This window comes from Eschscholzia californica, unplaced genomic scaffold (assembly GCF_041429995.1).
Source record: "Eschscholzia californica isolate CP2 unplaced genomic scaffold, dmEscCali1.0.p SCAF_5, whole genome shotgun sequence".
Classification (NCBI taxonomy): Eukaryota; Viridiplantae; Streptophyta; class Magnoliopsida; order Ranunculales; family Papaveraceae; genus Eschscholzia; species Eschscholzia californica.
Genome location: NW_028238472.1, coordinates 42593089 through 42619390, shown reverse-complemented (window position 1 = coordinate 42619390; position 26302 = coordinate 42593089). Strand labels below are relative to the sequence as shown.

At 36.4% G+C, this 26302-nt stretch overlaps 4 protein-coding genes and 1 pseudogene across 5 annotated transcripts; 2 read left to right on the top strand and 3 right to left on the bottom strand.

Moving 5' to 3' along the window:
• Window positions 1-874: 874 nt before the first annotated feature.
• LOC147539376 (cyclin-dependent kinase inhibitor 4-like) lies at window positions 875-4021 on the top strand. Its single transcript, XM_086642089.1, has 3 exons — window positions 875-1573; window positions 3220-3426; window positions 3507-4021. Exons 1-3 carry the CDS (start codon window positions 1095-1097, stop codon window positions 3574-3576), a joined length of 756 nt encoding a protein of 251 aa, XP_086498215.1. The 5' UTR covers window positions 875-1094; the 3' UTR covers window positions 3577-4021.
• A 308-nt stretch (window positions 4022-4329) lies between these two features.
• LOC147539375 (BTB/POZ domain-containing protein At5g48800-like) lies at window positions 4330-8053 on the bottom strand (annotated as a pseudogene). Its single transcript, XR_015225702.1, has 5 exons — window positions 7892-8053; window positions 6746-6812; window positions 5382-6563; window positions 5103-5249; window positions 4330-4926 (listed from the first exon to the last, which is right to left on the bottom strand). The product of XR_015225702.1 is annotated as a BTB/POZ domain-containing protein At5g48800-like (transcript).
• A 5010-nt stretch (window positions 8054-13063) lies between these two features.
• Window positions 13064-17795, top strand: LOC147539374 (vacuolar cation/proton exchanger 3-like). Its single transcript, XM_086639797.1, has 12 exons — window positions 13064-13433; window positions 13777-14091; window positions 14208-14275; window positions 14375-14403; window positions 14666-14862; window positions 14955-15173; window positions 15431-15565; window positions 15732-15848; window positions 16023-16076; window positions 16218-16334; window positions 16533-16626; window positions 17406-17795. Exons 2-12 carry the CDS (start codon window positions 13777-13779, stop codon window positions 17414-17416), a joined length of 1356 nt encoding a protein of 451 aa, XP_086495923.1. The 5' UTR covers window positions 13064-13433; the 3' UTR covers window positions 17417-17795.
• LOC147539373 (protein PHOSPHATE STARVATION RESPONSE 3-like) lies at window positions 17735-20377 on the bottom strand. Its single transcript, XM_086639798.1, has 7 exons — window positions 19405-20377; window positions 19135-19318; window positions 18949-19025; window positions 18830-18869; window positions 18674-18743; window positions 18152-18221; window positions 17735-18068 (listed from the first exon to the last, which is right to left on the bottom strand). Exons 1-7 carry the CDS (start codon window positions 19867-19869, stop codon window positions 17937-17939), a joined length of 1038 nt encoding a protein of 345 aa, XP_086495924.1. The 5' UTR covers window positions 19870-20377; the 3' UTR covers window positions 17735-17936.
• A 905-nt stretch (window positions 20378-21282) lies between these two features.
• LOC147539372 (K+-H+ exchange-like protein) lies at window positions 21283-25727 on the bottom strand. Its single transcript, XM_086639796.1, has 8 exons — window positions 25150-25727; window positions 25000-25064; window positions 24826-24924; window positions 24670-24717; window positions 23586-23655; window positions 23424-23495; window positions 22810-22944; window positions 21283-21624 (listed from the first exon to the last, which is right to left on the bottom strand). The coding sequence occupies exons 1-8, from the start codon at window positions 25345-25347 to the stop codon at window positions 21481-21483; spliced, it is 831 nt and encodes a 276-aa protein (XP_086495922.1). The 5' UTR covers window positions 25348-25727; the 3' UTR covers window positions 21283-21480.
• Window positions 25728-26302: the final 575 nt, after the last annotated feature.

Genomic DNA, 26302 nt, shown 5'->3' with positions numbered 1-26302 from the left:
TATATTTTTGAAATGTTAGTATAAACATATTATTTCATGTAATTAAAAAATAATAATAATATTAAAATAATAAATATCTACCAAATGTCCATCAATGTCCACAAATATTCACAGATGTCGACGAAAATCGAAAATTATATTTTTGAAATGTTAGTATAAACATATTATTTCATGTGATTAAACAATAATAATAATATTAAAATAATAAATATCTACCAAATATCCATCAATGTCCACAAATATTCACAGATGTCTACGAAAGTCGAAAAATATATTTTTGAAATGTTAGTATAAATATATTATTTCATATGATTAAACAATAATAATATTAAAATAATAAATGTCTACCAAATATCCATCAATGTCCACAAATAATAATATTAAAATAATAAACAATAATAATATTAAAATAATAAATGTCTACCAAATATCCATCAATGTCCCCAGGACATTTTGTTTATGGATCAAATGTCTTGAAATGTCTATAAAGACATTTTGTCTACAAACTCTCAATGTCTTGAAAATGTCTATGAACACATGTTGTCTATAATAAGTCATCCGAAATGTCTTGAAATGTCTACGGGACAATTTGTCTATGAAAGTCTGTGAAAGTCTCGATCCACTACCCCCTAAGTTTCTACCCTTGGCAAAAGAAAAAAAACATGTTTCTACCCATATCGTTTTTTTTTTTTTTTTTTTTTTTTTTTTTTTTTTTTATTGTGGTGGTTGGTTCATAAGAAGTCAAAATTCATTTATAGTTAGTCAAACTTAAGAAACCAAGTCAAGAAGACGGTGGGAGGGTGTAGTTAGTAATATTGGGTGCATTTATATTTCCTCCATAAGATTTAATATCCTTAATCCAATGGTTCAAAACAATTCACATCTCATACGCAACCCTACTACTGTCTCCGTTTTCTCTCTTTCTCTCTCTACTCTCTCCGTTCTATCCAACCACCACCAAAAGATTCAACGAACTTTCTCTCTCTAGATTCTCTCTCTCTCTCTCTCTCTCTCAATCTTAGGTTTGTTTCTCTCTCTAGATTGATTCTGAATGAGATCTTAGCTTTTCAGATTTGTAGAATAATAAATCAAAGATGGGAAAATACATGAGGAAAACTAAGATCACTGGTGAAGTTGCTGTAATGGAGTTACCTCCTCAATCCTCCTCTTTAGGTGTTCGAACTAGAGCCAAAACCCTAGCTTTACAAAAACAAAATGTCTCTGGTACTTCTTATCTCCAGCTTCGAAGTCGAAGATTAGAGAAACCTTCTCTAATTGTTGCTGCATCTACAAATGAATCTAAGAAACCACAGAATATTAGTTGCAAACAAAAACCTAACCCTAACCCTAAAACTAGAACTAGTTCACGTTTGGCGGTGGTGAGTTCGTTTAGTTCTGCTTCTGTTCATTCAATCTCTGGAAGTTGTTCGGATAACAAGGAGAATTTGTCAAGTAAGGATGAATCGATTAATGTGGTTGTAGAAAAGGGGGAAAATATAGAAAGGAACGGTGATGATTTGGGTATTGAGGCTTCTTTTGGGGAGAATATCTTGGATTTTGAAGGAAGAGATAGGTAAACTTTTACCCCTTTTCCATGAATTTAGATTCTTTATTACCTTTTAATTTCTTAAAATTAGGGTTTTGAAAATTATGTTTTTTTTTCAATTATCTCTGTGAGTTTTGCTTCCATTCTTTTGAATTTTGATTGTTGCATGTTAAAATTTTAGGTTTTAACATTTCCCCCAATTTTTCTTGTGGTATACTCTATACAAACCCTCTCACTTTGCATGTTTCTTTTGTGAGGTTTTCTACTCAATTAAGTAGTTAATTCAAGTTTTTGATGAACTCCTCTTAATCTAGTGGTGACTTTTTAAACCTGATCTTAGTTTTGTCTTGAGATTTCTGATTGCTTGATATGTTTGTTCATCTTCTAAGTTGCATGTGTCATCATTAAAAGTTGGAACTTGGGTAGGTAGTTTTAATGGCTGCAAGCATCGAATTTGAGGGTTATATAGGAGTACCGTTTAGTTTTCTAAATTTGGAAGATCAATTTAATGGCTTTGTTTTCCTTTTGGGTATCCATTTTTGTATAAGAAACAGACAACAGATTGTTTTGTTTACTCTATTGCTAGTTGCTTTACTTTTTCATTTGAAGCTTGTTAGTGCATGTCTTAGCCTCATAGGTGGTGTGTGTGTGTGTGTGTGTGTGTGTGTTTGTGTAGTTGTAGTTGTTTTCCATGCCTTTCTCTAATAGAATTAGATCTAAGAACAAGTCTTCATATCCACCGAATGTGTTTTTAGCTAAAATAACTAGGCCAACTAGTCTGAATTTCAGAATAAGACTTTTTCGGAGATCTGATTTTACTAGAGAAGTAATTTCACGCGAGAACTCAAATTTCACCACCTTACACTTCTTGTTGTTTGTTTTTATTTCAAGGTGACATTTCTCTCAAACTATTTCCTTGGAATTCTATGTATGAGAAAGTGACCTTTGAAAGTGTAGGCTTAGTGATGATTGATCTATCTCTCAGTATTAAATAATGTTTTACTTAAAAGTCCCTCGAATAAGTTTTTTGAAGTAAATAATTATTGCTTTTCTATTTCCTTCCTGAGATGCTATCTCTTAGTTACCTTGAAATAATTATAAGTTCTGTTCTGTGGCCTAATCATAATCTGTTTATTCTAGTCAACTAAAACCCATGGATTTTATTCTGTAATTTTTTTTTTTTGGAAATAAGTTATCATTTGGTCACTTTTCTTCAAGATATAAGTTCCATTAAAACGTCCTAATCAACATTTGGAAATTTTGTTTTTGACAATCTATATATGGAATCTCGTACATTTGTAATTATCGAAAAACTGTTTATATAAGTTTTTATGCGTGGTTGATCTCGGTGTTACTATCTTTCCACCTGTTCCAAAGTTGGGGATAAGGCTTACGGTTTTTTATCTCTGACATTTGAAAATATTGGTTGGGTTTTTTTAATGATTGCTAGAAAAGGACATTAAAATGTAATCTTTTGGGGAAACTTCATTCTTGAATGAGCTGTTTTCCTCCTAAGTCCTGCATTTTTTAAAGTGGGAATCTGTATGTTAACTAGAAAATCTCGATACTTGCTGATACGTAGTACTTTTGACAAGTTCGTTATGCTCAATTGTTGAGAATCACTTGCGGTGGTTCCTGATTGTTAGTTTAACAATCTTTCTCTTTCTAAATAGGAGCACTAGGGAAAGCACACCGTGCAGTTTAATACGAGATTCAGATGCTGTTGGAACTCCTCCTGGTTCTTCAACCAGGCCTACCAACTCAGCAGCTGGAAATAGGAGAACTCAGAACACAAGGAGGAGAAACATCCCTACAACACATGAGGTGGACGAGTTCTTCTCTGGCGCAGAGCAACAGGAACAAAAAAAATTTGCCGAGAAGTATGTATACTGTCACTCGTTTATCCTTGTCTGCAGGACAACTTTGCCCTGTTTATTAATCTGCTATTTTGTATATACAGGTACAACTTTGATCCAGTGACGGATAAACCACTTCCAGGTCGATACGAATGGGTTAAATTAGATAAGTAGGTGTCTTATCACCTCCTGTGCGCCCGGATTCTGTTTTGGACTTGCAGGCGTATTTGAAGGGAGCTCGGCATGGTATGGTGTTCTGGTGGTGGCGGTGGTGGTGGTGGTTTTATTTTTGACCACCCGTTTTGTTTTATGTTGTAAAAAGGAAAGAAAGGAACAAGGTGAAAGAAGATAAATGTTAAAGTTGTTATTTAGTGTAAAATGTTGGTTTTATCTGTAACATAACAGAGCTGATGGGAAGCATCAAAACCCAGGACAAATGAAAGTCCCTTTGTCTAAACTCAAAATTATCTGATGAGAGAGAGAGAGAGAGAGAGAGAGAGAGAGAGAGAGAAAGCGAATTGTCATCGTGCTGACTGCTGACTGTCTCTCTCTCAATCAGATAGAATAGCTGGTGGGATGGGGGTATAGAATAATTTCTAACTTGTGTTGTTTATGTTCATGTGCTTTGTGTTTCTTGTCCACTGCTTTTCATTTTGTCTATAGTGATGATAAAACTAAGAAAGCTCTGACAAAATAAAACAGGTCTTTTTTGTTTCTTCCTGAGACAATCTCTGTTTTGTGCTGTTATCTATGGGTGTCCTTATTGATGATTTTAACCTGGGGGTGGGCCTTTGAGTACCCAAAATCGGTCCCGAATAATACAATTAACCTAGGGATAAGATCGAAGGAAAAGAAAGAACTCTATACATATTCTCAAATCTTGACTTAATGGTTGCTTTTACATGATCTGTCGTCGGGTAGGTCATATTCTGAAACAAAATATTCTTATTAATAAGCACGATCGTGGCGGAAAAAAAATAGAACATAATAACTTGAAGACACTCTTCAATCAGACACACTCAAATAACTGTTCAGAAGACAGAGCAAGCAAACTCAGTTACAAAAAATATATACGATAAAAGCTAGTCAACATGACTAAGGGCGGAAAGGAGAGATAAGAGAAGTACATTACTGCTGTGGTAGAAGTGGCAGCTCATGTTCTCCCAATCACCTTAGAATCTGCTCCGAGTGTTGTTTCAAAGGGGAAGTTGAAGCCCTAGAAGAACTGCGGCTAAAAAACGTTAGCTTCGTGATATTTAACGAGAAAGAACCCATGAACTTACGAGAGCTAGACCTTTCCATCTTCTTTTTCATACAAACGTGATCGTTCTCCAAGTCATTCAGTCTCATCCTTAATCGAGTTAATTCAAGCTTCAGTTCTCGATTCTCTCGTCTTAGTGATGCATAATTGTCTTTAGGAGACATTGCTGCACTTAAAGCCCCACTATTTATACGCCATGATTGATGTGTTAACTTCTGATCGTTCTCTTGATAAGAGCAACATAACGCATTCCGAAGTCTTACCTGTAGACAATTTGACACCAAACAGTACAAACTAAGCAATCTCTACTTCCACAATCAAGTTTTAAAATTTTTAGTTGTTTCTTATATATTTATGCAGATATCAGGTAAATCACTACTACTAATAATGTATATGTCGTGTTTTCGGGTTCTAATTCTATGTTGAGATCACAACTTACCTGCTCAAAATATAACACTTGAACGATTGAATGTACTGAGAGCCGCTCGTTTTGAGCAGCGTGTGCACTTGCTTCCTGTGAAAGCTTTTGAAAATCAACAAGTTTGCAGATCTTGTTTTTATCAAGCTCTGATAATCCTTGGTGAGCCTGAAAAGTAAAATACACACCATTTATCGAAGTCCTAATAAAACAATAATACATAGACAAGAATCATAATTCGGGCTCAATTAACACCGATGGGTAGTCTCTTAAAGATCGTTATCTAGGAAAAAGGCTTACCTTGAGATATAAATCAATTGCTCGGTATAACTCATCATGGATATTACGTGCATGAGTCGGTAAAGTCTCTGCAATGACCATGAACTTGTTGGGTTTAAGGTTAACATCAACCGCGATTTCGGAAAGATAATTATCGACCAACTTTGCAACTTTTAGCAATGCAGTTTGAGAAGGTGAGTGAAGGTGATCAGATTCATAATCGAAAGTATCGTCAAGATCTTCTTCTTCTTCTTCGCTATCCTTGTGCTGAAAGAAGTTTACCAAGATCCTATAGACAGTGTCAACATCAAATAAGGCATCAGAAGAATGGACAGAAGATGGAATCAAAAGGTCATCGAGACTAGCCATTTCCAACTGTGAACCGATTCTTCTCTCAAGATCAAGTCTACAAGAAACTGCACAATCAAGCGTCAAAGAAGTTCGTAAAAGCCCGAAAAGGAAACTGATTGGCACTGAAAGTTTCTCTATAGGTAACAAGCTAACAATTGTTTCTACCACAATCTGTTCATCCTTAACTGAACCATCACCGAGTTCGCATTTTAGTTGAGTACTCGAATTTAGAGTACTTGGTTTCCTCATCAAAGATTTCTGGGCATAATTTATAAGTGACAAACCAATACTTTCTGAACGAACCCCACGAAATCTCATAGCCGTTATGACTCTTTGATAGAAATCGATTCGAAGTTCAGAGAGATCTTCAATCCACCAATCTCCTTCGCTCATGGCTTGCTTGTTCATGTGAAGTCTTCCTGAGCTGCTATATTCTAAACGCGAAAAGCTTGAAGCTATTTGTTCTGCACATGCTTTTGAAGCTATTGAATCTATACATCTACTAACTATTCTCAGTTCATCAGAAAGAGGAAGAAGATTTTCACACTGTTTTAAGACTTCTATGCACATTTCAAGGCTTTTGCATACAACACTATCTAGATACGTTTCGGTACGAGAATTAAGGTTGTCTTTGCCATATTCGTCTGTCATTTCGAGGTAGTTAGATATACAACATAGTTGAGCGACATTTAAGGATGTGATCTCAAAGTTAATACCATAGCAGAACTTGGCAGCCAACTCAAATGATTCAGCCCCACCGGGTAAGTTAGGAAGCTCTATCATTGGAATATCGATATCTCTATGTTCTGCCACTAACTTACGGATTCGCCCACTTCGAGAGAGTAAAGGGAACTGCAATTCTTAATCTTAAAGAATTAGAACCCATCAAATTGACTTAACATACTAAAAATAATTTCAACTTGTGCAAACCTTTGAAGGTAGCCCCTTTAGCAGCACATTGAAATATTGTACAATACTACAACGAAATGACGAATAGTCACAAAAATCAAAAGATAAGTCAGGTTGAGAGTTACCTTATGTAACGGAAAAATTTGACCATCCACTTGTATGGTAATATCACTAGGAACATCGGAGAAAATCCTACGATTATCAGTAATTTAATCAGAGACAAGTACTGAGAGTATTTTCGCATGTTATGGTCTAACTTAAGAGCAATGCATATTGTATGTGAGATATAGCACAAAGGAAAATCAATATACAAAACATATACTTTTTTTTTTTTGTGAAGCCCGCTTTGGTTCGGCGGTGACATGTACGTCTTTCTACTGTGGAGAGGCCACACAGAGTCTGAATCTTACTGTGTCGAAAAAAAATATCATTGTTTCTTAACTCACATGGTTTGGCAGTGGACCAAGAACTTCCTATAGAAGATTGAACTCTGCTTAAAGCTGCGGGCAAATACACATAGTACCACAATCGGGTTGGTCCTCTGGACCTGACATAAATGGCCCGGTGGGCTCAAATCATAGCCCATCCCCGGACACACATGTGTCACGGGCTTGTCTCATGCCGGGTTCGTCCCAGCCTGAACCAATAAACACCACTAAAAGAAGGCGATACAAAACATATATGATTTCCCTATGGGTGTGATCTTGGGCTTTTCTTTCTCCTAAGTGATCTTAAATTGCTCTCACCCCAGACCCTGGTGTGATCTTGGGCTTCCATTCCCCCAAGTGGTCTTGGATTGGTCTCAATCCAAACGCCAGTCCAAGAGGTTTCCCTCGCACCTATAAAGTGACCACCCCTCCTTCGCATGACCAATGTGGGCCTATTCCAACGATCTTTTCCTTCACAAATTGGGCCTCGACTAACTTCCGCCTCCATAGGTGACCTAAGATTTAGGTAAACTTGGATCGGCTACCATTTGTTGGTTTTGTCTTGGGCCTCTCTTGGTCCAAAAGATAGCTTAAGTGCTGAGGCTCACCCAGTCCCACTACCAATGTGGGACTAACTCTAATACTCACTAACTAGGGGAAGACTACAAGCATATAACATCTATAATTATCAGGAATTAACTTAACCATTTGACATTAAAATCCTAGATAAATGAGAGAATCCCATTTCCGACACTGGGTAGTCTATGAATTTGACATTGACAGTTTTCTCTATACAAAAGCAATTATAACAGGACATAGAAGGAGAAAGAGAGAGATAGATACCATTCATTCTCAAATCTTTGCCTTGTGCTCTTTGACAAGGAGAGATGGTGGTGATGTTGTTGCAGCACCTTACCATTGTTGTCCATGAGAAAATTAAGTCACAGAGAAGAGTGGGATTTTTTTAGAGAGAGAGACTGAAAAAGAGAGAGAGAGAGAGAGAGAGAGAGAGAGAGAGAGAAGTATGGAAGGGAGCAGGAGAATTTGAGCATGCTCAAATGGCTGTTGAATTTGTCCTTCTCTGTGGCCCATTTTTGTCAAAAATTAGGCGTGCAAAATAATTAAGTATAATTTTGTAGGACCTATCTTTTTGACAAATACCACCTATCTATCTGCCACATTGGCAATACAAAGGTAAGAAATAGTTTTCATTCACCATAAAAGAACAAAAAAATAGTGAGAAAGAAAGTTGGGGAAGGTATGGAAAAAAGTTTAATTTTTTTTTTCTTTAGCTTTTGGTTTTGTAATTGATTGGAGGAAATGTCAAAAAGAAGCAAAGGAAATGATTAAGTAAATTTATTTTATTTTACTAATTATCAAATCTTTTTATTATGATTAGATTGGATGTTTAAAAGATTTAACTTTTCAAGAAGCTTGAACTATAAGATTTAAGCTTCTTCATCTCCCTCACCTCCATCTTCTTCCTCTCTCATTTCTGTCTCTCTTTCTTATTTCTCTCATCTCCAATAATTGATTTGTGCTCTCCCAAGGAGAGACCGAGAGAGCGGTCGGTCCCAGACATTAAAGAGGGAGATGGAACTCAAGAAAAACTCTAAAAATCGAATGTATCAAGTGTGAAAAATGGATCTCTAAATGATCTCTTTCCTATTGGGCCATTTAGGGACACTATTGGAAAGCCTTCTCCAAAGCAACACTCAAAAGAAACTCTAAAATCAATTGATTTGCTTATGTGACACTTAGAGATCCTTAATTAAGAGGACACTCTAAGAGCATTTCCAATGCAAGACTCAAACTCTAAATCTTGGAGTGCCACATAGGATTTTTTAGAATTTTTCTTCAAAAATCATATCCAATGCAACACTTAACTTGGATCTCTAAAATGAGGTAGGCGGTAGTAATTTTAGAGATCCTTAAGAGGACACTCTAAATTTAAAGTGTCCTCTTGAGGATCTTTAAGTGTCACATAAGCAAATCAATTAATTTTACACCAAATATAGGTTTTTAGAGTTTCTCTTTAGTGTTGCATTAGAGAAGGCCTTCCAATAGAGTATCTCTCAATAGGAAAGTGACTATTTAGAGATCCATTTTCCACACTTGAAACGTAGGATTTTTAGAGTTTTTCTTGAGTCTTGCATTGGAGATGCTCTAAATTTAGAGTGTCCTCTTAAGGAATCTTGACCCATCATTTTAGAGATTCATATTAAGTTTTGCGTTGGAGGTAAATTTTAAAGAGAAACTAAAAAAATCTTATGTGGCACTCCAAGATTTGGAGTGTTGCATTTGAGATGCTCTAAGTCTTAGATCTGTACCTTTAGGGTTTTTTCTTATCTTGATTTCAAGTTCTTCTTTCTCTACTTAGATCCTTAAATATTTTCCACTAGCATCAATCTTGTTTGGTGGTTTAGTTTCTTTCTCGTTTTGAGATTTCTAGTTATACTTATACCCCTCGCTTACTATGGGTGCGATACAAACTGTTCTTTCATTGTTTTACACCACCAACCATGAGGTAAATCCTCCACTTCTATGGCTTTGATCTTCACGATATATTGCTTGTTCTTTTGATCCAGGGGGTTGTTCTGGATCTCACACAGATCACACCAGTCTTCAATTCTAGCATATCTTTTTGTCGGAATTATCTGCCACAAAACCCCCAAATTTTGTTGGTCATCTTTTGATAGTTGGTGCATGGTCGACTCAACATCTAGGAAAGAGACACTTATGTTTCATTTAATTCTACTCTTCACAAGTGTTAAATTCAAGTATATTCTCTCACATTAGTTGGCCTTTCACTTGGGCCTCGTATATATTCGGCCTCTAATTCACTGGGCGCAACTTCTTATTTCAGGGACTAGTTACATTTTATTCTGTTGGGCCCATATTTCTTACGTCATGGGTACTCTTTTCGACTCAAGAAAGAACAAGAGGTCTCTGTTCTTAGTCATTTTGGGCGGACCTTTTGATACTTGCAAGACAATATCGACTCATTCGAAAACGCTATATGCTTTGATTTTGGTTAGCACAATTTGGTTTTAGCTATGATCATCATTTTATCCAATTGCGGATCTCTTCCTCACCTCTCACCCTCCCCAGTTTACCTGCGTTGTCTAACTGGCTTTGTCGAGCTTTTCGGGTAGGACTTTGTCAACAACCCATGTTACCAGGTGTTTGATTATGATCTCTTTAGATCATGATGGGACATATATTTCTCTTTCGAGAGAAGTCTGGTGGGGTACTTTGGAATCTTTAGGTTCCGTCTTTAAGAAATCACATGACTTCGATGAAGTTACGTATTTCCTTTCCCACCTGTTACGTGTAGTTGTTTGAACGATTACAGGTTATAAGTGATGATATTGGTTAAGGTTGTTTTCTCGAGGTTGCTCACCTAACGATACGTATGTTCTTTTTGAACGATTATGGATAAGGTCGCAAGTTGGCGGGAAGACTGCTAGTTCTGAGAAGATTTTTGAGACGACTTTACTTACTGCCGTGAAAATTATAATCACAGAGTGCTTAAAGTTTAACTTCATCGTTTTTTTACTTTGATGTTGTAATCTTTCTTCTCATTCTGTAAACACTGTTTGATAAATAATACAATGTTTACAGGTTAGAAAAATAAGGGTTTCAAACTTGGATTAACTGAACATTAAAAAGAGTGTTGAGGGGGATCATTTGGTTTCAGGAAATTTATCATGAAATCAAATTTTAAGTTCTTTTTTAAGTGAAAAAGACAAGTTATATTTGTTTGGTTAAAGATCTAGAATTTGTATTTTATTCAGTTAAAAGTCTAAAAATTTGTATTTTGTTTGGTTAAAGATTTAATACTTTTTGCAAGCAGTTGCAACCTATTTGCAAGTCGTTGCAATCTTTTTGAAAACCAGTTGCAACTCTTTTACAAATTGTTGCAAACCTCTTGCAAGCAGTTGCAAATTACGAAAATACTTTGCGAGCAGAAGACTAGAAAAAATTGAGTAGTTTTCACCAAAACAAAAAGTTTACCGAGAGTTTTGACAAAATTTTCTATTTGGTTTAGAATTGAGTTATATTTTGCCTGGGTCCTAATTTGTGACGCTTCAAGTTTATCCTAAATGGCCTTCTTTTTGTATTTTCTATAACGAAACAAAAACTTTGCACGAGGTTTTGACAAAATTTTTGTTTTGTTTAAATTTTGGGTTATTTTTTCGTTTGACCCCCTAGTTTGTGACTAATTTTCTGTCTAGTTCCCAATTAACGTAAACACCTAGATGATCACTTTTTTGTATTTTCTAACTAAAACTCAACATTTCACTTTCCAAAAGAACCCCTGTTATTTTTATTGTTTTTTTTTATTATTATTTTTATTATTCGTCTCCCTTCTTCATCTTCTACAACTAGACACCGGCCCGCGACCACCACAGAGATGTAATTTTTTTCTCATTTCTTTCCCTCTTCAACTAAAATCAACCATACAATGTCGGAAAGTGACTTTTCGAATATCACATAAATAATCGTCTTTACCTTCAATTTAATTACTGCTTTGGTGTTGTTGATGACTTAATTGGGGGGGGGGGATGAGGTACTTGAAAAGACGATGTGACACTCAAGCCAGTTTAGTGTTGTAGTTTAAGAGTCAATGAGAAATGAAAGGTTAAGGATCATATTCGTTTTTAGGGCAAACCCGTGTTTTTTATTTAGGTTTGCATGGCGATGGTGAATCACAAGCTTAATGAAGGTCACTTGGAAGGGCGGTTAATGAAATCTTTTTTATCATTGTCGTATAATAGTATGTTCTCGATATGAGAAGTAGATACTCGGTGTTATCTAATCGCCCACATAACCGACATTTCTCTCAGGCAGGACAAAGCTCGCTTCGACAAACCTCCCACTTTGGGGCTCAAGTTACAGAGATGACCCGGATCCCACCCTCCTACTGCCTTTAAGTTATGATAGAGCTCAAGGTCGCTAAAAAGACTCGTACCTACCTCTCATTCTATAGCTTAGGTGACAGACTTCTTACAAGTCCATCCCTATGTTGCTCCGATCGAAGTCTCGCTCGTGCATATTCGAGGTCCTAACATGTGCAACCCAAGTCAATCAGTTATTTCTTGACTGGTCAAGGTTGACCAATATTTGGCTCAACAGGAGTCCCCTAACTCTTTAGCCGAATAGAAAGATTCTACTAAGTATAACAACTCAATGTTTCTTTTACCTATCACGGTAATCGTAGGCAAAATTCATATTGTCAGCAATAATTAAAGAGGTAAGTCGAACTTCTCCCTCAGTGAAACATTATCAATATCAATTTTCTCAATTGATGCAGAAATTAAGAATTTATAAATTCTAAATAATTTTGAGTTATAACTAAGCTATCTGTATAAACATAAAACAAGTAAAATTTTCAAATATCCTGCTTTATAAATTGCCCTCCTACCTGTGTAAAAAAATCAGCCGCCTAAGAGCAAGTCCAATGTGGGGCTCGGGCACCCAATTTTGGGAGCTCTTGAGTTTTGGGAGCCTCTGAATTTTCTCAACTCCAATGTTGTGCTCCCAAAAGAGGCTCCTAAATTCAAATTACGTACGTGTGAGATGTACGTGTGGGAGGTTTTGATTCCAATTTTTAACCATAAATTATTAATTTTAAATTTCAATTTGATATTATTCTAGATAGAGAAAGAATTTTAAATATAAAAAGAAGTAGAGACAAAATGTAAAAAGATAATTAAAACAATAATTATTTTTTTAGAAAATTACATTTTAAAAAGTTAAACTTAATAAAAAGTAGGTTATAAAAAGAAAAACAACATAAAGGGTAAAAAGGGGTGAGTCCCCCCACCGCATTTTATTGTTGGGGACTCCCAACTACTATCAACGGGGCTCCCATTTGAGAGCTCGGGCTGAGGGGCTCTCGGGTTGGAGCAGTTCAAGTCAGGGGTGAATTTGGGAGTCCAGCACTCCAGCCCTTACACATTGGACTTGCTCTAACTAAATTTTACATTCTTATAGTTTAGTTTGTACTTTGTAGGGCCAGTTAGTTCCATACATCCAAATTTTCTGTCCATATAACACAAGTACCAGAAGAAGCAACTTCTTCCTGGAAGTTTCATTTGGTCGTCCAGTGGGGTTTGAACTTAGAAGATTGAGTACCCAATTGTTTATTAAGTTTACAGTAAAGAAGAATCAGTATCAGTGCCAGTTATTTGTTCATCATTTTAATACTACCTTAGAAGATAATCATCTAAATCTAAATCTAATGATCTGATCTTCCATCATCATCATCTTCTTCTTCTTTCAATTTCATCCATTTCCACCATTAATACAAGACTTGGGTTGCCTTTTATTTGGCTTCCCAAGCTCTCCTCTCACTACCCCTGTCTCTCTTTTGTTTCAGGTATCTCCCCCCCTCTCTCTCTCTTTCTAATCTTCAAACTTGGGTTATTTTTTCTCTTAGATTAAGATAAAAGGTATTACCTTTTATCATGAATATATGCTTAATGCAGATCTGATTTTGTCATATTACTATTTCAATTTCTTTTAAGTGACAACAGTCAATAGATTGTCAATTAATACAACTTTTCTCAAACAAGTAGTCATCTTTGTATAGATTTTATATCAGCTTGATTAATGATTTTTTAACTATGGGTTTTGAGCACTAACTAGAAATTAAATCATTACTATTTCCTATTAGTTGTTTTTAGATTGATGGGTAGGGATTATATGGTATGGTTTTGCAGATGGGAGTCATAGAACAATCTGGTGTGCAGATGGAAGCTATAGATCATAAGATGATGGACCTTGAGCTTGAAGATGAGACCCCTCTTAGGGTGGATACCCAATTTTCTTCATCTCAACCCATTAAAAAGATACATCATTTTGACACATCAACTCGTGTCGCCTCGCTTGTAGATATTCCGTATACCTACTCGCCTAAGAGAATACGCAGTAGAGTCCTCATGAGTATTTACATCGTCTTAGTCAAAGCTAAGATCAATGTGTTACTTCCTTTTGGTCCCCTCGCTATCTTGCTTCATTATACTACTGGAAAACATGTAAAAACTTACAACTCAATTGGATCATTTTTTCCTCTTTTGTAGTTTTGAACGAAGACTTATTAAAATATTTGACTTTGTCAATAGACTTAATTCAAGAACTTTATATACTTCAGGGCTGGGTTTTCTTCCTTAGCATGGTCGGAATAACGCCTTTGGCCGAGCGATTGGGTTATGCAACAGAGTAAGGCTTCACGTATAATTCTTGGTTTTGATGTGTCGTGTGATTTCTCCCGATTCCTTTTCTTCTGCTAATGGTAACTCACATATTAGTATAATGCAGGCAACTGGCTATTTATACAGGACCTACTGGTATGCTTACTATTTTAACATCCCATTGATCTTAATTTATTTGTGAAGCTGGTTTCGTTGTGGGCATTAATCTTTCTCCATCGTGTAGTGATGTTTATGTGATTTAGGTCATCCTTATTTATAAATGAGTTGTTCCTCATAGAAATGAAAAGTAAAGTGAGAACTCCGTGGTGCTTCCACGGATACGTAGGATTTCCGCAGCCTGTATTATGTTGTCTACTAAAAATTCGTAAATAATGCAAATTAATATTGGTTTATGCAGTTGGAGGGCTTCTAAACGCTACATTTGGAAATGCTACAGAAATGATAATTTCGATCTATGCTTTGAAGGAAGGTATGATAAGAGTAGTTCAACAATCCTTGTTGGGCTCCATCCTGTCAAATATGTTGCTAGTACTTGGATGTGCTTTCTTCACTGGGGGGATCATTCATAGCAACAAAGTTCAGTCCTTCGATAAGGTAGTCATTCTTATACATAATCAAAAGTATCTAAGAATAAATTAATTCACGTTCATTTTATTCTGATAAGATGGGTGTTATCTTCCCAACAGGCAGGTGCAGTTGTGAACTCAGGATTACTCCTGATGGCTGTCATGGGCTTAATGTTTCCTGCTGTCCTTCACTTCACGCACACGGAGGCGCATTTTGGGAAATCGGAGTTGTCTCTTTCGAGATTTAGCAGCTGCATTATGCTTGTGGCATATGCAAGCTACCTCTTTTTTCAACTCAGGAGTCAACAGGATCTTTATGGTCCTACTCCTGTCGAAGAGGTTAGTTCTCTCAGTCATAATTTTTGTATTTTCATGACCATTAATGAGCAAAGGAAGCTTTTTCTTTTTTCTCATTTTCTTTAATTTGATGTGTCTTTGAGTTTACTAAGTTGGGGCTGTTAATATTGACATTCAGCAATTTCGGTTTAGGTCACCAACAAGCTTAGGTCGTAACTACTGCTTGAGATTTTGTGTGAACAGAAAATATGAACTGCAAGCATGCAATGATTAATATCTTGATGCTAAAATTATTGTAGGAGGAAGATCACAAGGAAGGAGAGTCTGATGAAGAAGAGATTCCTGAGATAACTCAATGGGAAGCAATCGGATGGCTTGCGATTTTGACTATTTGGATTTCCATCCTTTCTGGATATTTAGTCGACGCAATAGAGGTAATATATAGCATGTTTTGTATAATTCGTTCAGTGTCAAAGAGTTCGTGAAACGAAAATGCTTCATCATTCCTAAGAGAACAATAACGATTACTGCTTCCTTAAACGTTATGGGTTGCTTCGCCAACTGATAATTTGATTGTCTTATAATATTGTTTCTTTTCAGGGAGCATCAGACTCGTGGAACATGCCAGTGTCTTTTATTAGTGTCATTTTGCTTCCTATTGTAGGAAACGCTGCCGAACACGCAAGCGCAATCATGTTTGCCATGAAAGACAAACTAGTGAGTTCCTTTCATTTTCTTTGCTAATTTTAGGAAATTAGTTCCATGTAAGCCTTGCGCAGTTAGTTGAAGGCTAAAAAAAATGATGGATTTTTTTTACAATGAATTTGCCCGAGGGAGTTTTGGTTAATTTTTCCTTCTATATTTTACTCAATTGTCTGGTTTCTCCTCTAGGACATCACTCTAGGAGTTGCAATTGGATCATCTACTCAAATATCAATGTTTGTGGTAAGTGATAATCAACATGGCCACTTTTTGAGTTATGAAACAGAAAGTAGATATGTATCTTTTGCTGTATTTGAAGTGTCAAATTAATTAGAGATTTTTGTCAATTGATAACATCTAATCCTGGTGCTGGTTATGTTTCAGATTCCCTTCTGTGTTGTTGTAGGTTGGTTCATGGGGAAACCAATGGACTTGAATTTTCAACTATTTGAAACTGCAACTCTATTTATTACCGTATTAGTTGTGGCATTCATGTTACAGGTTCGTCCTCCAAACTTCTATACACTATGCAAATTCTTTTTACATGATTTCGTCACTCACTTGTTCAAGTGTTTTAATTTGGCATTCATTGCCATGATATCAGTGTATGGTGTTAATATTTGGTCAACACAAAATGAAATTCATGCGTACTTTTTGGTCTACTTATGCATGTGGTTTGGTGTTTCTATGTTGTTACAGGAAGGCACTTCAAACTATTTCAAAGGGTTGATGCTTATTTTGTGCTACCTCATTGTTGCTGCCAGTTTCTTTGTGCACGTTGATCAAATAAATGGTGAGTGGAAATTTTCGTAACTCTTATATTCAACATCCTTCACAACATTGCAGGTTACATGGTTCGGTAAAGGCACTGCTTGTGCAGTTTTAGTGGAGATATGTTAGAAGGAGATGAAATAAATTTCATTTAGGGTCTGTTTGATAGCCATTTTTCCCACGGAAAATTGGGAAAAAGAGAATTTTTTTTCCCTAAAGTGTATATTTTTTGTACCCTTCTATTGTCCGCCCTTAGTCCTTTAAATATCGGTCGATCTCAAACCCAATATTCGACTCAATAAAGTCGGACGAGGGTGAGGACCGAACCCCGTGCGCGAGTTTTGACCCAACCCATTTACGTTCGTAACATTCCACTGCCCTAGTCTTATAAGGGCGGTTATCGATGTACGAGGGTTGTATTCTTTTCTTTCACTCTTGGGATAGAGAGGAGGCAGAGTGTTGTAAGGTTATTGATAAGAAGCATTTGAAACATCTTCTCACCTTTTACTTTATAAACAGTGAAATCTCCTTTATTTTAGGTCTTTATGACTGAGCGACGTAATCTCTTGTGTTGTTGTATGTGATTGATTATCTCTATTCATCTCTTATCTGATCTTTTATGATTCGATAACACCTTCTGTGTGAGATGGATAGAAAGGGAAGGCAATGCACATTCACTTGAGAGTTCGCATTCCCCAATTAAGATGCTTTTGTTCTTCTGCAACGGTTATATATGAAATTTTATGTTTTGTGAGAAGTGAAGTTTTGGCATTTAATGTTAATATGTGTGACTTGAAACAGATGGTGATTGAAGATCTAAGAAGGTATACAGCATTCATTCTTATAGAACAAAGGAATTTGCACTATCGAACGAAACAGTACATGATAGTTTGTCTTAAAAGTTTGCCATCCCCCTGGTGACTGAAGAAGGTAGTAGGCGCATTCTCTCTCTCTCTCTCTCTCTCTCTCTCTCTCTCTCTTCATATTTATATGTTCTTCAGAATGACCCATCCTGTAACGGGCGCCAGAAAGAAGCGCGGACCCAACCTCCCTCTTCCGTCATTTATTTTTCGTAGGCTTTCTAGTTCCTGTAGAGTAATGAAACCCCCACTTCATATCTCAAACTAGAATGCAAACTGTTGTATGATGTATACTATTCATTTTTGTTTGATAAAGTTCTGTTCTCTTTTACACTTGCTCATTTACCACTGTGTTACAAATTAATTTAGAAAAGAGAATGAAAAACGAAGAAAAGAGTAGGTTCTATCGGAAAAAGTTACCGTTTTTAGATATCTAAAATTTATCGTCAAATAAGCGGCATCAATAAAAGTACTAAGATGAAGAAGGGATTGAGTTGTGTTGGGTGGCAAGGATAAATGCTTGTCCAACTCTCTTCTGTTCCTCCAACAGCTTCTGCAGCTGCCTTGCATTTTCTTCAGCTCTTAGCTGCAGTGCCCTCTGTAACTGCATATACCCAACATTAGGGCAAATGAGTTTAAAACTTACAAAATTCAAATATAGAGCATAAGATATGAGGTTAATTGCACCTCAAGTTGATCATGGAGACTCTTTTGAAGCTCCCACTGCATTCGAATTGCTTCCGATTCGTGCATCCTTCTGTAATTATACGAGTAAATCCATATAAAATTGTAGTTGACTACTCGACTAAATGCACCCACAATACAAATTATGGCATATTTAGGCCGTATTGCCTTGTTTTTCTTCAAATTCAGTTCTGACTTGTCTTAAATGGCAGACTCGAGCTAGAATTCAGAATAGGGCTGATTTTCATCTGTTTGAGTCTGACGCAGAACAAACTTATATTACGAACTCGTTGTCTAGAAAAACTTCTAATGACTCTTGCGCCCCTTCACCAAATTCAGATACACACGAGTCAGATATAGACAAGTCACGTTCAGACAAGTTAGGCTCAGACGAGTCAGGTTCAGACGACAAAAAAGAAACAGAAACTCACCACCATGGATCTTTGAAACAAAAGAAGAATTCATACAGCCAAAGCTTGAAATAAAAGAAGAAAATATTGGAGCTACATGAGGAGCAAAACTTACTTCTTCAAGGGTTCACTTTCTATGTCATTGAGGCTTCTCTTCTTACCTTCTGAAATCGAACATCTTTTATCTGAATAGAAACCAAACTCAGACTAATCAAAATACATAGTAAACACAACTTACTTGCTTCTTGTATAGTTGTATATATGGATTTACCTTCTTTGGTCTCAGGTTGGTCCCTCGCCTGTCGATATTTCTGCAAAATCATAGACTCAGCACCCAAGTTATATACATGTATATATGGTTTACGATCTTGGGAAATTTAGAATATGTACCTGCAAGTGGCTTTTCACATGATAGATAGTCACTCCTTCGATACCCATTTTTATCTGTATACTTTTTGGTGTTGCCCCTGCATTTCACAGAATCAAATATTTTGTTTTTTGAAACAATAAGATTCGAACCCTGGTCTTTCTAGTAGAAAGATTCGAACATTGAGTATATATGTAATAGAAACTCACGATCAGCGCCTCCTAGATCATTAACAGCCTGCACGAAGCACTCGTGCAGATCTTGGGTCCATCTCATTCGAGGTTTGTTAAAAGGATCAAATCCACATAATGAAGGATTCGTTTCTTCCTCGATAGAGAATGAAAAACTTCTATCATTCAGACCGTGATGCTCCATTTCCTTGCTAGAAATCTCCTAGATAAACCGAAACAAATTGTACAAATCTTTAGATAGATATACGATTATTAGTTTTGTTAGCTACACAGGACTGAATTACTTACACAGAACTCAGGCTTATTCTTATGATCATTGTTCATAGCGATTTCATATTGTTTAGACTCTACTTGCCAATCCTTTTTTTCGTCCGGATTAGTAGTTCCGCAACAAGTACTTGTGCACGTTGCCCAAACGAAATTACCAGCAGCTATAACATCCCCAAGCAATTCGGAATGTTCGTTCCTTTGCTCCCCATATTGTGGGTACGCTATATCTTCGCCTTGAAATATCGGAGAAGGTGAAAAAAGTTGAGTTTGAGGCAGCAGATATTCGTCTCTAGGACTAGATACATGAACTTGTATTTGAGGATCGAAAGATGAAGAGGACGGAGGACAGAGATATTCGAATTCAGATTCAACATTCGACCAACTTGTGTGATGTTTCAAGTGAATAGGGGAATTTGTTAGAGGCAAACATTGTGTCATTGAACTGAAAGAGCCTCTTACATCTTGATATGATCCATAATTCATTCTGGACAGTTTAAGAGGTTCAACGATCGTCGACAAATCTAATAGTATATATCAGAAAGAAGAGAGAAGAAGTAATAAGTATTATTGGAGTTATTAGTTAAAAAATAGAATGAAGGAGACAATGAAATTGAGATGAAAGAAGTTCAACTAATGTGTCACATCAACAACAAAAAAATGTGTCACATCAACATTCAAATATACCAGCTAAAGAGCCAATAAAGATTGAAGAGAATTTGGGTTCTCAAAAGTCAATCTAATAAAATTACTAGAAGTTGACAAACTAATCACACAAGTTATAATTCATTTTAACAAATATTAATGCAAGTAAGATCATGCTTGGGTTGATCCCACCAACCCAACCCAACAACCTAACCTAACAAAACAGGAGGAGAGAGAGAGAGAGAGACATTATAATACAACCAACAAAGAACAATGGGTTCTCCATCAAATGTGTTGGATAGATAGTAGATTTAAAACTCATAAGCAATATGTTTTTCTCATGTTCTTTGTTTAACTCCCAATCTTATTTGTTTTTTGTAAGAGTAGAGGACTACAATTTTGAAGACGACACATTTTCGCTCAAACTTATTTTTTGTTTGTTCCCTATGTATTTAAAGTCAGAAAAACAAAACTAAAAATTCTAAAATCCGATTCGATTACAAATCTAACCTAAGAAACGAACAACACAACCTTTCGAGACTTTATTTAGATGTAAAAGTTCTTTTTGACTTCCTCTTGACTTGGGGGAATATTTATGTACATCATGGTGACAAGCAAAACATATCTACATATAAACAAAACAAAGTGAATATTACTAATGTCGTCGGGTCTGAAATTCCTTTTTCTTTAACTAAGTCGGATGGGTTATCTTATTATCAAGTCAATGTCCATTATTCTATTTTCATGGACAATCCATAACCCCATGATATATGTTTACTGTGCTTTAATATAATCAATGACTCTTATTAGAGTAATTTATGTTTAGTTAGACATGGTCACAAATAATTAGTTGGTGTTAGTCATTTAAAACTGAGATTTTTCTCGTCTAAATTGTCTGAGTGGCTAAGTCGAATTGATTTCAAAATATTTGTTTATTCGTGACTTTTTTGTTTGAGTTGCTTGAATGACTATTATAAACTGATTTTAGATTTATTCTAACACATACAATAAGTCCCGATTAGGACCCATAACCTAAAATAATCTAAAATGACTAGTGTACGCTTTATCATAATAAGTCAGACTCGGACAATTCAAATTCAAACAATTAAAAAAACAAACACCACCTTTACGGCTTTACCCACATACTCTTTTTGCAATGAGGCTTAATCCGCCCAATGAAGGAAATCGAAAGCCCTAGCTTCCCTAGTATATTCGTGGGCGCCATTATTAGTCTGCTATTGAACTTACTCATGTGAAAATAACTTGAAATTGGATATACACTTCAAAGGAAATGTGTCTGTTATTGATCTGTTGTAAGCCCCAACCTCTTCATTTTGAAGCATGCAAAACTAAAAACCTCATCATCTATAGTTTTTTAACTGCAAAATCCAAAATCTCATCGGTACAACTGCCCTAAGTACCGAAAATATACAAAAAGTTGGCAACTGTTCGTTACATTGAAGATCGGTACTTCATTACTTCTTTTACGTCCAAATGATAGGTTTTGCAAATGTTGGAAACAGCAGATGTGCTAAGACCATTTTCATCATCTAGCTCGCGAAAATATTCCTGAAGTTCCTTGGATGGGTTCAAAATCTGCAAAAGAAAGCAGAACCTTAGACAAGAATGGAGTACAAAAGATGGAGGAACTTATTCTCCTAACAGAGACATGGTTAGTGAGCTATGTACTATGAATCATAGTGTGTGTGTGTGTGTGTGTGGGGGGGGGGGGGGGGGTGGGGGGTGGGGGGGGGGGGGGGTTGTGCCCGGTTAACTAATGACGAAGGACTTTAGGTCTGACTAGTTGAGGACTACTCAGCCATACCATATACATATAACGAACCTGCAGAAAGCAACTAACACAAAATAGATAAAGAATGAACGATGAGCCTTTCGGGATCCAATGGTGCGTACCAAGAACAATGGCGCAAATGATGTGCACGTGGCCAAGAATGATAGAGGAACAAAAGAACAATTCTATAAAACAAAGTGAAGAGCTAATTTCATTGGTATATTCTGTTTTATTTTTATTTTTATTTTTTTTTTGAAAACTTTGAATTAATATTGAAGGGAAAGAAAGAATAGAACTGTACAGGGGGTGGGGGTTATCATGATTACAGGATTACATGCTTATGATACCCCCCCCAATTCGACACGAAGTCTAAATAAGAATACGCCCTAGCCCAGCCCAGGGACCTACTCCAGAGGAATAGGACCCCCAAAACATCCTCCTCCCCCACCTTGAAGGCATTGGAGGAGTCCTTAAAGGTGCCCTCGTTCCTAGCCTTCCGTATATTCTGTTTTATTGATGTACTTTGTGTCAACTGTCAAGCTAATGAGTAGTAGATGGACCACATTTTTCTTAATTGTTATATTGCGTGCGGAAATTGAAACTTCTTTGCCAACTTGGGTAGATTGGTTTTGATTATCCCTAAGGAGGTGCAAGAGCTATTGACAGTTTGGGGAAAGGCTTACCCCCAAAGAGGTAAAAAAGCTAAGGAATCTTACTCCACATCCCATGAGATATGTCATTTGAAAAGCTAGAACCATATCTATTCTGAAGGAAGAACGGATCCACTTTGATAACATGAAGGTGGCAACAATCAATTTTATCTTCCATTGAGCTAAAAAAAACAGAATTTGACACAATCGATCTCTCATAGGGATCTTGCAACTATTAGAGAGGCTATTTGATTACTTAATTCTAAACCACTTTGATTAAATGTAAAGGGGAATAATTTATACTTATCAAGAATGGAAAGAGAGAACGAAAATGCTTACCCATGGTGGACCAGGTAGAGTAAGTTGCTCATGCTCAGAGTCATCACTACCAGTTACCTTCTTGTTTCCATTGGCAGTGTCTGAGTTCGATGCCACAGAGGAATCTGAGACTAGTTCAAGAAGCCTTTCACTTCCCTAGAGAAATCAATATGCATGACAACCGTTAGGGATCTAAACAATTAGTCCCATAAGAGGAATGGATCAAGGAGCCTTAAATCAAGAAATCAGAAGCCAATGGGGGGTGTCACTATAAGCATATTCATGAAGATCTATGTAAAGACCTATGTAATACAAGCACTAGTGCGGCTACCTTTACCAGATACAAGGTGTCATATACAGCAAAGGGAAAAAGGTCAGTACACGGATGCAACTCTCTATATACATTTTCTTGTCTCATTAGGTCCTCTATCATGATCCTGAGTCCTAACATGATTGTGGGCAGGTTAACATAATAATATAATATATGTATATTTTCTTGTCTTATTAGGTCCTCTATCAGGAGCAACTCTGTATATACAACTTTTTAACATCACTACTAATTAATTAACTAAGTTTTTAACTTCACTTGTAATAGCATCTCGAGTGCTTCCAACTCTGAGATTATCTATACCAACCTGGAGAGCTCGCCAATGGGAATACGTCCGGAATAAGACCCAAAAGAACGGAATGTTGGGCAACGGTAGAATCTACGAAAAGTAAGAAACAAGTAAGAATTGCTCCTAGTTAAGAAAGAAACAAATGCAGTCAAAAAGTGGTTTCAGTTCTATAATACTTACAGCAAAAGCAGCTGTAAATGGAAGGAATATAACTGAACCATAGAAGTACTTTCTGTGAATCATAGTTCCCCTGCAGAAAGAGACATAGAGCGGCACATTTTGTCTCAGTAAATTACACAAACATAAGACACAACCACGGTATATTTCTTTTACATCTTTTAGAATCTGACATCTCTTTTACTTCCAATCTAAATTAACGAAGAAAATCATTGAGTTCCTACTGACCTGTCAAGTGTCGACTTAAATAACACTTCTAATTTTTTTTTTCTGAACCTAATAACCCTTACAATCACAGTACATGTCAAAGTTTCTTCGAACTTTGAGTTTTGCATAGTGATGATTTTATCAGTGAATTGTTATTTCCGTATGTTGTGGCGTGTGGTTTGAATCAAAACATATACTGTTGGACCTAGTTAGTGTGGGTTTGCAGGTCAGCTGATATGATGGGATTCAAATAATCACTATAAACAAAGAAGAAAATAAAAGAGTTACACACACACACACACACACATATATATATATATGTAAAGGCAGAATTTTGATCACCCATCATCCGTCAAGAAGCATAAAACAAAACTTATAAGATGCCTATGCTCATAACTAGTAGGAAAAAGACATTTTAATCCTAGGTTAGAACAAATTGATCGTTGCAGCCAACTATCTCCACTGCTTTCTACATACAATCTTTAATCGTGCACGCAGTTGACATACATTTGTGCAGGTTCTCGTGAAACCTTTGCTCACTTCTCCATTTGGGTTAGTGGAAGTAGCAGCATTCTTTAGGTAGTAGTGTTTGTGTATATTTTCTGCCATCCTTTATCAAAAAGACAAAGATGTAAATATTCTTCAAACAGTGATCATGGAGAAACATATAATCATACTATCTTCGCTTAAATGCAAAAAGCCACAGTACAAGTACATCTGTGCGCACTATTTCACTATCATTACCAAGAACCGAAATTTCACTTATCAATAACCATAGAAACATAAGAAATTCTAATTCATAGTCTATACATTCTCTACGCACAAGCCGGGGATTTTAATTCCCAAAAATGAATTAAACACTGAAGAATATCAAACACACCTGTAAGCAATATGTCGTAATCTTCTACGCACAAGCCGGGGATTTAAACTGCAAATGTATTAGATATCAAAACTAATAATCAATCTCCAAATTAGAACAATGAAAATAGAACGAAAAAAATATCTATTTCTCTACATGAAAATGGAATTCACAAACCTCGTCGGATAAGTAACTTCGATGTTAGTGACATCCTTGGAAATGGATTTTAACAAGATTTCAGATGGCTTAACACGAGATAAGAGACTCATTCCCAAACTACAATGAACAAAGAAAATCAAATCAAATGAAATTAAATCAATCATTCAGTCAAGCTAGGTAGTTAGGTCATACCCATGCAACTTATTCTTGAAGCTCCCAACAGGAGCTTTCTCAAGACCAACCCAAGCTCGATTCATCTGCAAGAAAAAAAAAAAAAATCAAACTTTCACCTAATTTAGTAGCGGAAGAACAATTTTAGCAATCAAATAAAGAAAAAAGAACCTTATCGGAGACGAAATCAATAACAATCTCAGCATTTTCATTAACAGGTTTGTCATTAGATGAAATCTTTTTCCAAAGATCTTTCAGTTTAGGAACATTTGAAGAAGTTTCAGATTCTTCTACAGAAGAACGATTGATAGATCTACTAAAACACCAGTTCCTTCCTTTAATTGGAAAAACTATCAATCGAGCTTTCATGATTATGAGAATTTGAGTTTCTTGATTTTAAGAACGTAAATCAAGAAATACGTAATCGACTGGTTTGATTAAGCAAGAGAGAGAGAGAGAGATAAAGAGGGGAAAGGGAGATGAAACTATCGATCATGCACAGTGCTTTAGTGACAAAACCCTAGAGAGGGTAAGAAGAACACAGAAGAGAGGATTGATAGATTGGAATTGGGGAAAATGAATACTGAGAAGAAGAAGAAGAATAGGAAGAAGAGTAAACAGTAGAAATTTGAAGTTTGACGAGGCCAAATGTTCCAAGACAAACAAGAGCCGAACGGGCCGCGCTTTATTTAACCTGCAAATCCGTTGGCGCTTCACATATCAAATCATTCAGTTCGAATCACTCACCCAAGTCTAGTGTGTTGCAGGCGTGGGAGAAAAGCCCACTACAACTGGACCAAGCCCGCGGGTGGATACCGGAGGCCCGCCCGTCCGCTCGTGGGTATCGAAGGCCCACTCGTACGCCCGTTCGCCTGTGGGTATTGGAGGCTCGCCTTGACTGATGGCGCCAGTTACCAGGGATCAGATAAGCCCGTTCATCCAGCTAGAATCAAGGGGACAAACTCGGATAAAAATATTCATCGACAACTTGTACGTGTTTGGCACATCAATGTGTCCTAGTCCACCCACCCAATAGCTGAATAGTATACAAATTGTAGGGTTTCTCCTAACTAAGACCATCGAATGAGAATGACATTCTCATTCGTTTGATCTAGGTTAAGGGAACCAACTAAACCCTAATGTCCCTATAAATACACCCAGTCCCCCACACAATAGATACATCTTATAACCTCTCATCTATCATCTTCTTCGATAACCTTAACGAGTTAATCTTTTAATTTTCTCTCGGTTTGATATACAAAATCTAGTTATTTAAAACTCTATACTAAAGAAAACGAACATTGCGAAATATACTTGTGTAAAT